This window comes from Amphibalanus amphitrite, unplaced genomic scaffold (genome assembly GCF_019059575.1).
Source record: "Amphibalanus amphitrite isolate SeventyFive unplaced genomic scaffold, NRLGWU_Aamphi_draft 001487F_arrow, whole genome shotgun sequence".
In the NCBI taxonomy this organism is placed as follows: Eukaryota; Metazoa; Arthropoda; class Thecostraca; order Balanomorpha; family Balanidae; genus Amphibalanus; species Amphibalanus amphitrite.
The window spans coordinates 128,582-141,993 of record NW_024882980.1 but is presented as its reverse complement, the minus strand read 5'-3'; the positions used below and the strand labels follow the sequence as shown (position 1 = coordinate 141,993).

The window sequence follows — 13,412 nt, the reverse complement described above, 5'->3', positions numbered from 1 at the left end:
GCTGATAGCCTCTAGACAGGTCATCCGAGGTCACTTGAGGCTACAAACAGTTTTTTTTTGCCAATAACTCGCGATTGGAAAGAGATAGAACGCTGGGGATGGTCTCATTGTGTTTGTCTTGTTGAGACGCATCGACTGATATGCAACATGACCTTTTCCGGTAAGGTCATGACCTTGACCTGAGGTCAAATTTTCAAGTTGACCTTTCAAGGTCAAATTATAGTTCATTCGACGCGTCTCGGCGAGGGGAACACGATTCTGGCAATAGAAATGTCGTGGCTTTTTGTAGTCGAAAGTTATTGTCGAAAAACACTTTTAGTAAAAACAGCTATTTTTGGAGTTTTTGCCCTCTGGAGGCTAAACCGTTGACCTGAGGTCAATATTGATAAGGACCTTTTCAAAAGAAGAGTTCAAAATCTATCGATTGCTTTTCCATGCGTTTTTCTAGCTACCATAGTTCCTGAGATAGCGGCATGTTTTCTGAAAAATATAATGACAATTGGCAAATTTTGACCTTTGATGACCTCTGGTGACCCCAATATTGCTCTAAGGTGAAAAATGATCGAAATACTTTTAAACGTACGCATTGAGAGCTATCGACTGCTTTTACCGCGTCTTTCTAGCCCTCTTAGTTTTTGAGTTAGAGGTGGGTGGTAACATATGCCCCCCCCCCCCCCCACCCCACTAGGGCGAAGTTGGCTGAGACCGCCACTGGGGCGCGGGTTAAAGTGGTTTCCTACGTGTATTAGGTGAAAAGTAACTCATGAAAATCGAGCATCGTTTGCAGTGAAACTTAGCGTCGGACTCCCTGTCCACCCCACGGTAGGCATTCTTTATAGTATCTATGTAGATGTATTTTTTACACCCTTCAAGGAAAGTTTTGCGATGCGTTTGGTTCGTGTTTATCCAGACAATAACACACGGATATAGAGTAACTAAAAAGTGTATTCGGTGTAAAACATCCATTCATCTATAACACGCAACAATAGCATCCACACTTCTAAGCAGCCACTACGGCCCCGGCGCAAACGCCTGGGGAGTGCACAAACTACAGAGATTACTCGCATGTGAACGGCTGGCAGACACGTATTCCTTGCTGAAGGTAGGAATCATGTGTCAGTGCCGTCCTATTCACATCGTATTGCCTTCTGCTAAGACACATTGAGCAGTATCTGCGTTAGACAGTCCCACTATCGTTCAGTCCGTAATGGCGAAGACTGGGGCAGTGAGCACAGCCTTTCCACTGCAATGCTAGGGGCAAGAGACGGGCTCATATTTCTGCTAGAATGTATCTAGATTTGAACACAGATAGCCTCTACGGAAAGATGCTGCATCAGTGACCAGCATGTGCAACGAACAAGACCATGAAGCGTTCAGGGGCAAACTGATCTCGAACTTTATCATTTCACATGAATTAACGTTAACAAAAGTTGAGTCCATCTCGGGCAGAAGTATTGAGCAAACATAAGGTTCTCATCGAATACATCAATCGTGTTCACATGGCACCTGAAACGGCAGAACACAAGCTCCACACATAGCCTCAATGGCACAATCAAATCCTGCACTACATATGATGAGCGGCTCGTTTCTGAAATGTGCAACGAACCAGGCGCAAAACAAACCAAACAGCGCAAACGCAAACTGATATGACACAAGCTCATGGGTGACGTCTCGCAATGGGTTTACGCACGTACGCACGTAACAAGACGTAGCATTCATGAAGTGAATGTGCAATTACACTTTTCAACGCAGCGCGGCAGCATGCCCATTGCCAGCTATCACTCGGGGACCACTAACAATGGGAGCCAAATCGCGACGAGCGACAAAATTATCTCGTAACCTTTTCCACTCTCGATTGGTTCTAAGCGCCGATCCTTTCAGAAGCTAAGCTGCGAGTGAATCAAAGGGTTACCCCTCTCGTTGATTTGCTTCCAAGCTTCACGACCAGCTCGCTGAGTTAGCGATACAATATTGCACGGACAAAGAGAAGCTCATGTGACCGCTATCTGGGGTCTCTGTCCCTACAACACCCCTGAAATCTGCGGTCGGAGACTAGGCAATAGTGCACAGTAGGGCAGTGCACACGGGTCAAATGGCCACGGCATACCACGCCTGCAAACAGGGTCAAATTACTAAACCAAACCAGCAGGCAGAGGCCTGAGAGTTGGCCGTACTCCCAACAAATGATGACGCCATCGGAGGCAACCCACGTTACCTAAACGCCGCTCCAACCATTGGCCAATTATCTGAGCTCCCATTCCTGAAAGTCGAAAGGCAGAGGTGTGCTCCACAAAACTGTACTAGCCCGTGTAGCTGAGACCGTATACGGCCGAGTGATCTGCCTCCTCCCTCATCACACCAGGATCAGGCTAGATCACTCGATTCGCCATCCGTCCCGGTTACTCTGGCCTGACGAGGACAAACCAACTCCACATCTCTCACACCTGCCAAGTGCCATGTCGTCTAATGAGACTTTCCACCTTGGAGACCACTTCCTTGGAGACCACTCGCAAGACCACTTTCCACTTTCTGACCACTTTCTGGCGAGCTTCTACAGTTACCACGCAGACAATTCCGGTCACACGATCTCATTACCGGCGAGTTGCGGTACCCACTCCACCGGCGGTCGCCTCCGTTACAAGATCTCCTTGCTGGCGAGCTGTTCCAGCCAGCCGCCGGCGTGGCGGACCACGCGTAGCATAAACGCGTGCGTGAGCAGCACCCCGGTACCCGCTACCAGAAACGAGGCGCCCTCGAACAGCACTTTAGGCGCGAATATCTTCCACACCATCAGGTGACGGCGCAGTATGGCCGCCGCCAGGCAGCAGAGGATCAGCTGAAAAGAAAGAGAAAGGACATCAGCATCGTGTCATAACGGATTAGTTCCATCGACGGCCAGCAACGATACCTTGAAAGTCACCCAAAGATGCCAGTGACTGAAAGTATCCCGAGGATGTCAGTGACCTATGACAGCCGAGCGGTCATACCAACTGGGGACAGCGACCACGGTAGCTGGTCCGGGAGGCGACCGGACTGACCCAACAGGCGGCGAGGGTCCGCCCATGACACCACAGCGGCATCGGCCGGCCAGCGGTCCATCAGGGATTAGCGACGGATGGTGATGGGCGGCCGGCACGCCACCGGTCCGGCCTCATTAACCGGGAAGGGGGGGGGGGCTGACAGGGACTCACTAAGCTGACGGGGACGCACCGCCACATTTGGGACTGATAGGGAGCTAGGGATGCAGTGTTACTCGGGGCTGACGGGGCCATACTGTCACACTGGGAACTGGGAGGGAGAAGCGACGCTCAGTCTGCCATACTGAGATATTATAGGGACGGATTGTCACACTGCGCTAGGGAATCAGTCTTCGGTGGGGGTCCAATTAGTCATCAGAGGCCAGAGTGCGGAGCAGGAGAAGAATCTGGTGCAGTGATGGTTTAGGCTAATAGGTATTGGATTGGATATAATAAAATAAGAAAAGGTCTGCACATGTCGCCATGATAATTAATGAACAAAAAGGGCTTCAACGAAACAGCTAATACATATTTTACAATTAATACAAGCTAGCAGAATAACGGCACATGTCATGTGGCTGTCAGCTAATTTCTTCGTGCAGCACAATTCCGTGCAACAGCGACAGTATACGCAGTAACGGATGGCATTGCACAGTATGTTGGGTCATGCATAAATGCATGGTGAATTTCTAGGGTCGAAATGATGCATGGAATCAACATATTTAGCGGCCGCTTTAATGAGACCCGGCCGATGTTGAAGCCAGCAGTGCCTACAAATGGCTATTGTTACTGTGTGGGCGCGTGGCTCGTAGTGTCACACAAGTGCCTGCTGTCATCAGGTCTGATATATGCTCATCCGCCCACCAGAGGCATATGAATCCGCCTTCCGTGAGGACCAACACCACACAGCCGGGGCCATAAACTGGGCCATCCGCTGCCAACAGACTGGCAATCAATGGCCTCGATCCAAGCCTGACACGCTACCGCCACGAACACAAACCAGCCACTTAGAAGTCCAGCGCGGACCGCAACTTGGGACAAACTTTGAAAATAAACACGGCTTCATAACTGGGTAGCACAGGGGCCAATTAACGACTTTATAGTGAGGCTATGTTCGGAACAAAGTTCTTGCCATTAAAAAGAAACCGAACTGAATTATAAAAGAATTGGAAATGTTTCACGGTATCATAATTACTTGAATAAGAAGTGGATGTCTTTTTTGTGTGATAATGGGCCTGTGTCGATATCACAACCAAGGCAGAGGAAATGATTCGCAATTTTAGTCCTTCCAACAACTGGAAAGACCATAAAACCACACCTCGTATGGCACAGTAATGCTTTCCCTAAGTCGCTTCAGAGAAAGAGAAAGCATGTGGGACTACATAATAAGTCTCCTGCACCAAAAGAACACAAGGAAGGGTGACAAAACCCAATGAACGAGAAAGCGCAAACAAAAACCTCATCTCCAGCGTTATCGCCCAATCACCGACCGTCCCCGGAGAAAGGAGGCGATGTCATAAAAGGAGTCACATCACGCAACCCTCGTGACCCAGCAGGTACGGGTCAGTGTCGAATACCTATGTCAACTTGGAATGGGGCGTGAGTGTGATGAAAACCAACTGAAAATAATAAATCAAACGTGAAACATCATCAATTTCTCGGAAACAATATTTTGCCTTCAATCATTCCATGTTCTGCTAATGACAAGTAACATGTCTGTCTTAATTTTTAATTTCCCACAACCATCCAGGTTTTCAGGTTGAGCTACCGGAACCACGAAATGCAAGCTAAAATGGAGTTCCAAGACAAGACAATCTTACAACCCGGATCAGACCCAGGTCTGCGCCGGCCGCCGCCGGGAGCCTCCACCTACCTTCACCGCCTTGGCCACCATGTAGAGCATATTGAGCGAGAGCAGTCGCTGCATGGTGGTGTCCGGATCGAGCAGCAGGGCGAGCTCGCCGCGCGAGCCGGTCGCCCGCTCCGTCAACACCTGGCGGCACGGGACAGGCGTGACTCACCACCGTCACGCAGCACGGGACAGCCGGCGGCCCACAAACAGCTACGCACACGACGCTGCGTGCCGGCGGGTCTCCGCAGAGGGCCCTTCACAGTTTCACACACGACAGTCAACAGCCAGAAACGGGTGTTTGCTTCTAATTAGGTCAAAAAAGCAAATCTTGGGTGGCATAGCCTTGTAACACAACGCAGGAAAAATAGTTCTCGGACGTTCTCGCACATACACGTTCTAGCACGCGATATGACGAGAAACTCGCACGTCTTAGGTTTATAATTTTCTTCATTCCAGCACCCGAAATCTTACCAGCCACCTAACCACCCTCCGCCCAGCACAATCTCAGCAGTCATCCAAAAATCATTATCCCCAGCCGGCCCTCACCCGGCACCTACCTTGAACAGGTGCGGCGCACAGAGCACCAGCGGCAGGGTAACAGCGGCCACCAGTTCTCCAGCGAACGTGGAGAGGAGCACACACAGACCGGGCAGCAGGGTGCCCTCCGGCGCCATCTGCAGTCCTGTCACGGCGGCGTCCCACTGAATGGACGGAAACGTCGCCTGGTGGCCGGTGGCGAAGAACTGGAACGACGCGAGCTCAGCCCACAAGACCGCTGCCGACCAGTCGCCGCCGGCTGAAAACGGGAACGGGAGGGAGGGTGAGCGTGACGGGACTCAACATTACGGGGAGGTAACATGACGAATGATGTGATGTAAAGAAAGTGTAGCTGAAGCAAAGACAAAAAACTGAGCACATGAGAAGTATTGACTGGTCGAGCTGATAGGGCGTGTCCATTGCCCAACAAATACAAACAAGATATACATATGATGAAGTACACAATACACATCCTTGTGATGTGTGTTTACCCAGGAATGATGAAAAATAAGTCGAACGAAGGCACAATGAGCCATATCGTGACAAGAATCCATTACAGTTGATGGTTTAATACATTAACCATTAAGATGATATCCACAAGGAATTAACGATCGCGAAATAGCTTTTCCACAACAATGCGCCATTAATAGCGCTTACATCTTTTCATCAGTGATGCATGGTGGAAAACATGCAACACAATTCACTGCCAGCAGCGGGCAGCGAATAGCGATCAAACATTCGAAAAGGTCACGTTCCATGGAGCGTGAGCGATCATACAGTCGAGCAAACCTTCAGAATGTAAGGTGATAACCAGGGCTGCGGAGTCGATGGATTTTCGGCGACTCCGACCCCGACTCCGACTCCGGCTTTCAAAAACCAGCTCCGACTCCGACTCCGACTCCGGGCAGAATTGTCGACTCCGACCGACTCCAACTCCCGACTCCGACTCCGCAGACCTAGCAGGGCTGCGGAGTCGACAGATTTTCGGTGACTCCGACTCCGACTCCGGCTCGGGTTTCTAAAATCGACTCCGACTCCGATTCCGACTCCGGTCACAACTGTCGACTCCGACCGACTCCGACTCCGACTCCGACTCCGACTCCGCAGCCCTGGTGATAACGATTGGTATTTTAGGGCACCCGAACTTCAAAGGTCGTTACTGAATGACGCCCAAGAAATAGGTACCAGGCGATTATTTCCAAGACAACAGCTGCTGCTGATGGCAGCTGCCGTTAGGAGATGTTCGGTAATATCCTCGTCAATCACCACGTTTCCATGACACGTCTAAATTGATTTAGCGAAATTTCACGTGCGTTTTTCTCGGAAACTATTTACCTTATCCAAAAAATAAACCTAGATATTATTTTAGCTAGCACCTAATCCTATATTTACGTTTTTTAATTATGCCTAAATGCTATGATAGAGAAAATCCATTTTTCAAAATCGGCTTAGCTTGTGCCATGGTAACGTAGCTAATATCTCACCTGTGACTCCATCAGCGCCGACCAGCACAGCTGCCAGCGCGGTGAGCGCCAGCCCCAGCGCGGCGGCCGGCGTGCGCCCGTCGCCCAGCAGCAGCACCAGCGGCAGCCAGCCGGCCAGCAGGGCCGTCAGCAGCGCCGCGCTGACCGCCGAGCCCAGCCCGAACACGCGCAGCTCGCCGGGAGCGCCGCTCAGCTGGTGCCGCAGCCGGTGGAACACGCGCGTCACCAGCCGCTGTCCGGCCAGCTCGGGCCGCACGTACACCAGCAGCGGCCGCGCCACCAGCACAGTCAGCGCCAGGCCGGCGGCGCCCAGCGCCAGCAGCACCGGCAGCCGGCGCTGGGCGGGCGCCAGCAGCGCCACAGCCGCCGGCTCGATGGCCTGCAGCGCCCAGCAGCCGAGCAGGCCGGCGGCCGACAGCCAGCCGCACCAGCGCGCCACCAGCTCCGTCACAGAGAAACCGTTCAGGTTGCCGCAGTGGCGCAGGAACGCCCGGTGCGCCAGCAGCACGAGCAGCAGGCTGGCGGCCGCCATCGACAGGCGTCCGTTCCGGTAGCTGTTGTCCTGGAGACTGGCCAGCGGCCGGTGCACCAGGCCCGGCTCGCACCACCACTGCTCCTCGCGACAGGCGAACCCGAGCCAGCCGAGCCGCACCAGCAGACCACTGCTGAACGCCGCCACCAGCTGCGGCAGTGAGCGCGCCACGCGCACACCGCCGGCCACCGGCAGCAGGTGCGCCAACAGAGCCGTCACCGTCACAAAGGCCGTCACGCGGTCCTCGCTGACGGTGAAGCTGTTGGAGAAGAAACTGGCCCCGTGTACCAACAGCAGCAGGGATGCGACCACGCCGCGCGGGCCTGGCCGTGGCCACCCGCGCCGTCCGACCAGCGCCACCACCGCACTGCGCAGACGCAGCGCGCACACGCCGACCGTGGCCGTGACGGCGGCGGCGGCCAGCAGCAGCGCCAGCACCGGCGCCGCCGCCTCCAGCTGCCAGCCGACGGCCAGCACCGGCGCCGCCAGCAGCGGCGTGACCAGCAGCACGCCGCGCTGGGCGCTCAGCACTGTCTCGGCCGGCAGCGCGGGCGCCAGCAGCGCCAGAGCAGCAGCCAGCAGCGCCGCCAGCGCCAACAGCACCACGCCAGCCGCCATCAGCCCAGTGTCGAATGTAGCCCATACCTGGGCGCAGCGGCGCCGCGCCTCGGCCAGGAACTGCTCGGCGACCGGCGGCGGCGCGGCGGCATCCGGAGCCGCCGGCGGCTGCGGCCACTCCAGGCGGCGCAGGTAGGCGTCCACTTGACGGACGTTGGCCGCCAGCGCCGGCGCGCGCAGTGCTGCCGGCAGCAGCTCCGCGCGCACCGTGCCCAGGTTGGAGAAGGGAATTGGCAGGCCGAGCAGCGCCGACAGTGTGGGCACCAGGTCCACCTGCGGGATGGCGTCGGGCCGGGCGGCGGCGGCAGCCGGCAGCGGGCGGCCAGAGACCACCAGGAGACCGGCGTCCACCTCCGCGGCACTATCACCACCGTGGTCTCCGGTACGCGTCATGCCGTGGTCGCCGAGCACGAACAGGATGGTGTCGTTGTCCAGCTGGTGGGTGATGTTCCGTACCAACAGGTCCACCTCAGCCAGCTTCCTGGCCATCTGCGGGTGGTCCGGTCCGAACGTATGACCGCAGTGGTCCACGCCCAGCATGTGACCGATCAGCAGCGTCCAGTCGCGACGCGGCAGCTCGCGCGCCAGCTCACGCTCCACGCCACGGTCCACTGTATCCAGATCACTTATGTCGAATGAGGGAAACGGCGCCGCGCGCGCGAACGCGCTCGGAAACAGTTGCATCCAGGTATCGTCGCCGGCGAACACGGCCCGTCCGCCGGCGGCGCCCGCCTGCCACAGCCACGTGTCTTCGGTGATCTCGTAGCTGGCGAAGTTGTCGCCGACGTCGACGAAAGTGGGCAGGGAGCCGGTGGTGAGCCCCTTCAGCCGCTGCATGGTGGTGGTCGGCGCATCCGCCACAAACCGATAGCGCGCCGTGTGGTTGGGCCGCTCTGTCAGCAGCGCGTGCACGTGCGGCATCTTGTTCTGGTGCGGAGCCGCGGCGGCCGCCGGCAGCGACTCGTTGTACACGAGGAAGTCGTGCCGCAGGGCGTCAACGATCAGCAGCACCGAGCGCCGGTAGGTGGCCGGCACGGCGCATGGGTCGGCGCCGTCACTGCCGGCCGACTCGCAGCGGCGCGCCCGGTCGGAGAAGGCATTCCGCCGCAGCAGGAAGCCGCTCAGGAACACGTACAGGCCAAGTGACAGCACCAGCACCGTGTACAGCAGGGCCGGCAGCGAGGCAGACGAAGGCCGCATCGCCGGGCCGCCCCCGCTACCGCCGGCTGGCTGGCACAGTCACCGAGTCAACTGTAAATCAGAGTAAGGATCAGCACTGGCTGACCATTCTTGCCCGACATGGTCTCGTGAGAGGAATCACAATGCACAAGTCAAAGATAATCAAAGTCTAAGGTCAGTGTCATGAGTTTCCATGGAAGTCTAAAATGCCTGTGGTTTAACGGCAGGTACTGAAGTCTGAAAGCATATTAGTTATCACTGACTTTAAATGCAAGCTATTCAGGAAAAATGAATGTTCCCTTTAAACCACTTCCCCTTATAGGTACCTTAGTTATAAGTGTGAGAAGTAAGGGATTCTTTAACCCCAGGAATGTTTTTTATAATGTGGATAAGGAAATCAACTTCAAACATCAGGGATATGGATATAGGAAGGTATTTTTCTGGTGATTGCTGGTGTGAGTTAAGGCCAAGGTAAGGCATGATGTAAACTAGGCCAATTTTACAAATAAAGCTTATTACAACCAGACATGCGCATGGATCTGAGAAAATGGCTCTGGGATTTGATCCCATGGTCCACGGATCCTGATCTCAGATCCGAGGGGATCATAGATCCAGCTCTTTGATTTGTCAAGAGATCCTTATTCCTTGGGGTTCATAGATCTAAGTCTAATTTTTTTGCTTAGAATCTATTGAGACAGATCCTCACTTGTTTTTTACCAACACAGAAATCCCAAAAAAAATCACGTTGCAGCTCACAAAATCCTGTTTAGTGATTGTATGTGATTGCACGTCAAAATCCATAGTTTTGACTTTTATTGGCTTAGAAACACTTGTAAACCTGGTTCCAAATGTTTTGCGTGGTGGACTGGTGGGATCCACTCAGATCAAAGATCCATTCCAAGTTCTTGGTTTACCGTCAGATCCCAATCCTATGAGATAGATCCATAGATCTAAGATACATTTTCACGCCGGATCCGGTGTCCTAGCCCGCAGTTTGCTCCGAGATCCAGTCAGATCCATGCACTCGGATCCATGCGGTATGCACCAGGCTGTCTGATAACAACTCCTTAAAAGTTCTCTACATACCGTGATACTAACAATATGACGGGACTGAATAAAAAACCATACCAACGACCACCAACGACAGCAAATTTCAATCAAATTTTTTGTCCGCCCCTTTCAAAGCCAGTTTGCATTTTTGTGGCTCAAGAAACCCATATATCAACACACCCAGTTGAACCCAAAGATTTTAAATGACGTATCAAGTATGCCTCATTTTGGATCATAATTGGGTAATTTTCGATCTTCTTCGTTTCCATTTGTGATATTTCTTATTTTCTATGACGTCATCAAGTCTTCAATTTTACCAAACTGTCCTAGTTCATTAGTGGCGCAGATGAGACAAAAGTTTTCAACACATTTGACGAAATATCAAATATACTTTGAAAATGCATAAGCATTGGTATTCAACTTATCTTTTATTGAAATAAAATTGGTATTTTGATAGATACTTTGGTCATTCGCCTTGGGAGTCATTTTCATAAAGGTAACTATTTAGTTACTTATTAAATCATTTCATTGTTGACTCAAAAGTGAAAATGATCGCTTCTTATTCCATGGGTTTGGCAAATTGGCATAGAACTTAGAAGTGTCAAAATATAGATTGTAGGTAGGAAGATCAGTTTTTTTATGAAATTTGGTGAAGAAAAATGACATCAATAACAAATTTGGATCCGGTTCTGTGACCTGTCTGTCTCGTAGATTGGTCGGTAGTCATAAAGCAGGCGTCACACTTCCGTGTTAAAGGAAATAGTTCACTTTTTAACATGGGTTTTGAACTGGAATAGCAGTTCCGTAGCCTGGGCTGAGACGAGCATAAATCAGGAGCTTTTACAGCCCAACGATCACCCTAGGCAAAGATATTCTATTTCTCGTCCCGAAAAAGGTGTCTTGCGTTGAGGATGTGTGCCTTGCATATATTCCAATCCAGTATGAAAAGAGCATGGGTACCGAAAATTCTTCAGAAACTAGAGAAATTATCTACGAGAACTCTAGAGAAATTCTCGTACTGATCAATAAGGACATTCAGCAGCAGCAGATCGCCCAAATGCCGGTGGCCGCGATAATTTCTCTAGTTTCTGAAGAATTTTCGGAACCCATGCTCTTTTCATACTGGATCGCCTGTGCCTTACAGAAACTGAAAAGTTCTTCTTATATCAAAATATAGAAAATAATCTTTTGTTATAAATAGGTTTTATTTTCTTTGCTGATCATTTTGAACATAAAAAATCATAAATCCATTGCAAAAAAAATAATTTCGTGAAAGTGAACTATTTCCTTTAACGGCCGGAGGTCCGGTGACGGGCTGTGGCCTTGAGACGGCCGCCGGTTTATTACGTCACAAACGTACTATCGATGCAGAGTTTTCTATCGATGTGAGAGCTTTGATTTACGGAGCGGGGAGATGAAAATGACCAGCGCACAGCGGACGCAGGGAGAGGAAAGGATAAAAAAAAACTTGGTCACAGCAGCGGACTCGCTTCGAATCCGAAGGTCACCGGTTCGAATCCCACCATGCCGTTCGATCAGCGGCTGACAGTCGCGAACTTTTTTGGATGTATGCGTGTTTGTTTTTTTTTTTTTGGTGTAGAGGGCTGGGATCGGCAGTGTTGAGGGTGCTAGAGCTCACTGACTCGACCCCAATGCAGAGATCCTGGGTTCGAATCCCACCACGGCGTTACCTAAGCGGCCACTTTATCCTAGGCACTTTTTTAGTTTTATAGGATTGGGATCGGCAGTGCTGAGGGTGCTAGAGCTTACTGACTCGACTCCAATGCAGAGGTCCCGGGTTCGAATCCCACCATGGCGTTGCCTCAGCGGCCACTTTATCGTACTAGAAAGAGAACGCTAAAGTCAGCTGCTGAGCCAACGCCATGGCGGGATTCGAACCCAGGACCTCTGCATTGAAGTCGAGTCAGTGAGCTCTAGCACCCTCAGCACTGCCGATCCCAATCCTATAAAACTAAAGAAGTACGATAAAGTGGCCGCTTCGGTAACGCCGTGGTGGGACTCGAACCCAGGACCTCTGCATTGGAGTCGAGTCAGTGAGCTCTAGCACCCTCCTCAGCACTGCCGATCCCAGCCCTCTAAAACTTAAAAAGTACGATAAAGTGGCCGCTGTGGCAACGCCATGGTGGGATTCGAACCCGGGACCTCTGCATTGGAGTCGAGTCAGTAAGCTCTAGCACCCTCAGCACTGCCGATCCCAATCCTATAAAACTAAAAAAGTACCTACGATAAAGTGGCCGCTTAGGTAACGCCGTGGTGGGATTCGAACCCAGGATCTCTGCATTGGGGTCAAGTCAGTTAGCTCTAGCACCCTCAACACTGGCACTGCCGATCCCAGCCCTCTACACACAAAAAACACGCACACACCCAAAAAAGTTCGCGACTGTCGGCCGCTGATCGAACGGCATGGTGGGAACTGGGATTCGAACCGGTGACCTTCGGATTCGAAGCGAGTCCGCAAATCAAAGCTCTCACATCGATAGAAAACTCTGCATCGATAGTACGTTTGTGACGTAATAAACCGGCGGCCGTCTCAAGGCCACAGCCCGTCACCGGACCTCCGGCCGTGAACACGGAAGTGTGACGCCTGCTTTATGACTACCGATTGGTCCAGTGTTTTTATATACCTTGGATTGGTCTTGTATTTTGATCTGCATACCTACATTTCTGTAATCTGTATTAATTAATATTTGGTCAGGTTGAGGTGGCAATTAGCAATTTAAGGTCTCAAGTTTTAACTACTTATGAAATATTGTCAATAAATGATGCTGCCAATGCAGCCAAACAGTATGAATGGCTGTTCGCAAAAAAGTGCATGCTTGGATGGGGCAGGGCAGGGTGGCCGCTGGGCCTCCGCGCCACCCGCCGGCCGCTGTGGGGAGCATATAGTTGCTCCCCCTTCACTTCTGCGACGATATCGTCGCAACTTGAGGAGATAGAGAAGTGAAACTTTGCACACATCTTCCTGAATACCTAGCTGAAGTTGTGTCCAAATTTGGTGTCAATCCCATTTGAAATGATGTCACAGTGACATCATAAGTCAAATTATAGATTTGCGACTCTCAGTTTCCTCATGATATATCTGACATATGAGACCAAATATAAAGGACCGATTATTCGTCAGG

At 52.0% G+C, this 13,412-nt stretch overlaps 1 protein-coding gene across 1 annotated transcript; it reads right to left on the bottom strand.

Moving 5' to 3' along the window:
• Window positions 1–927: 927 nt before the first annotated feature.
• LOC122373400 (GPI ethanolamine phosphate transferase 3-like) lies at window positions 928–9,628 on the bottom strand. Its single transcript, XM_043351403.1, has 4 exons — window positions 6,891–9,628; window positions 5,427–5,665; window positions 4,891–5,010; window positions 928–2,836 (listed from the first exon to the last, which is right to left on the bottom strand). Exons 1-4 carry the CDS (start codon window positions 9,238–9,240, stop codon window positions 2,636–2,638), a joined length of 2,910 nt encoding a protein of 969 aa, XP_043207338.1. The 5' UTR covers window positions 9,241–9,628; the 3' UTR covers window positions 928–2,635.
• Window positions 9,629–13,412: the final 3,784 nt, after the last annotated feature.

What these genes read in the sequence shown, in the direction of transcription:
- LOC122373400 (XM_043351403.1), bottom strand. Translation starts at nt 9,240, where the DNA reads ATGCGGCCTTCGTCTGCCTCGCTGCCGGCCCTGCTGTACACGGTGCTG. An exon ending in CGGCGCTGATGGAGTCACAG is followed by an intron (nt 5,666 to 6,890) that starts GTGAGATATTAG and finishes TCCCGTTTTCAG; the next exon opens with CCGGCGGCGACTGGTCGGCA. An exon ending in GTGCGCCGCACCTGTTCAAG is followed by an intron (nt 5,011 to 5,426) that starts GTAGGTGCCGGG and finishes CCGTGCCGCCAG; the next exon opens with GTGTTGACGGAGCGGGCGAC.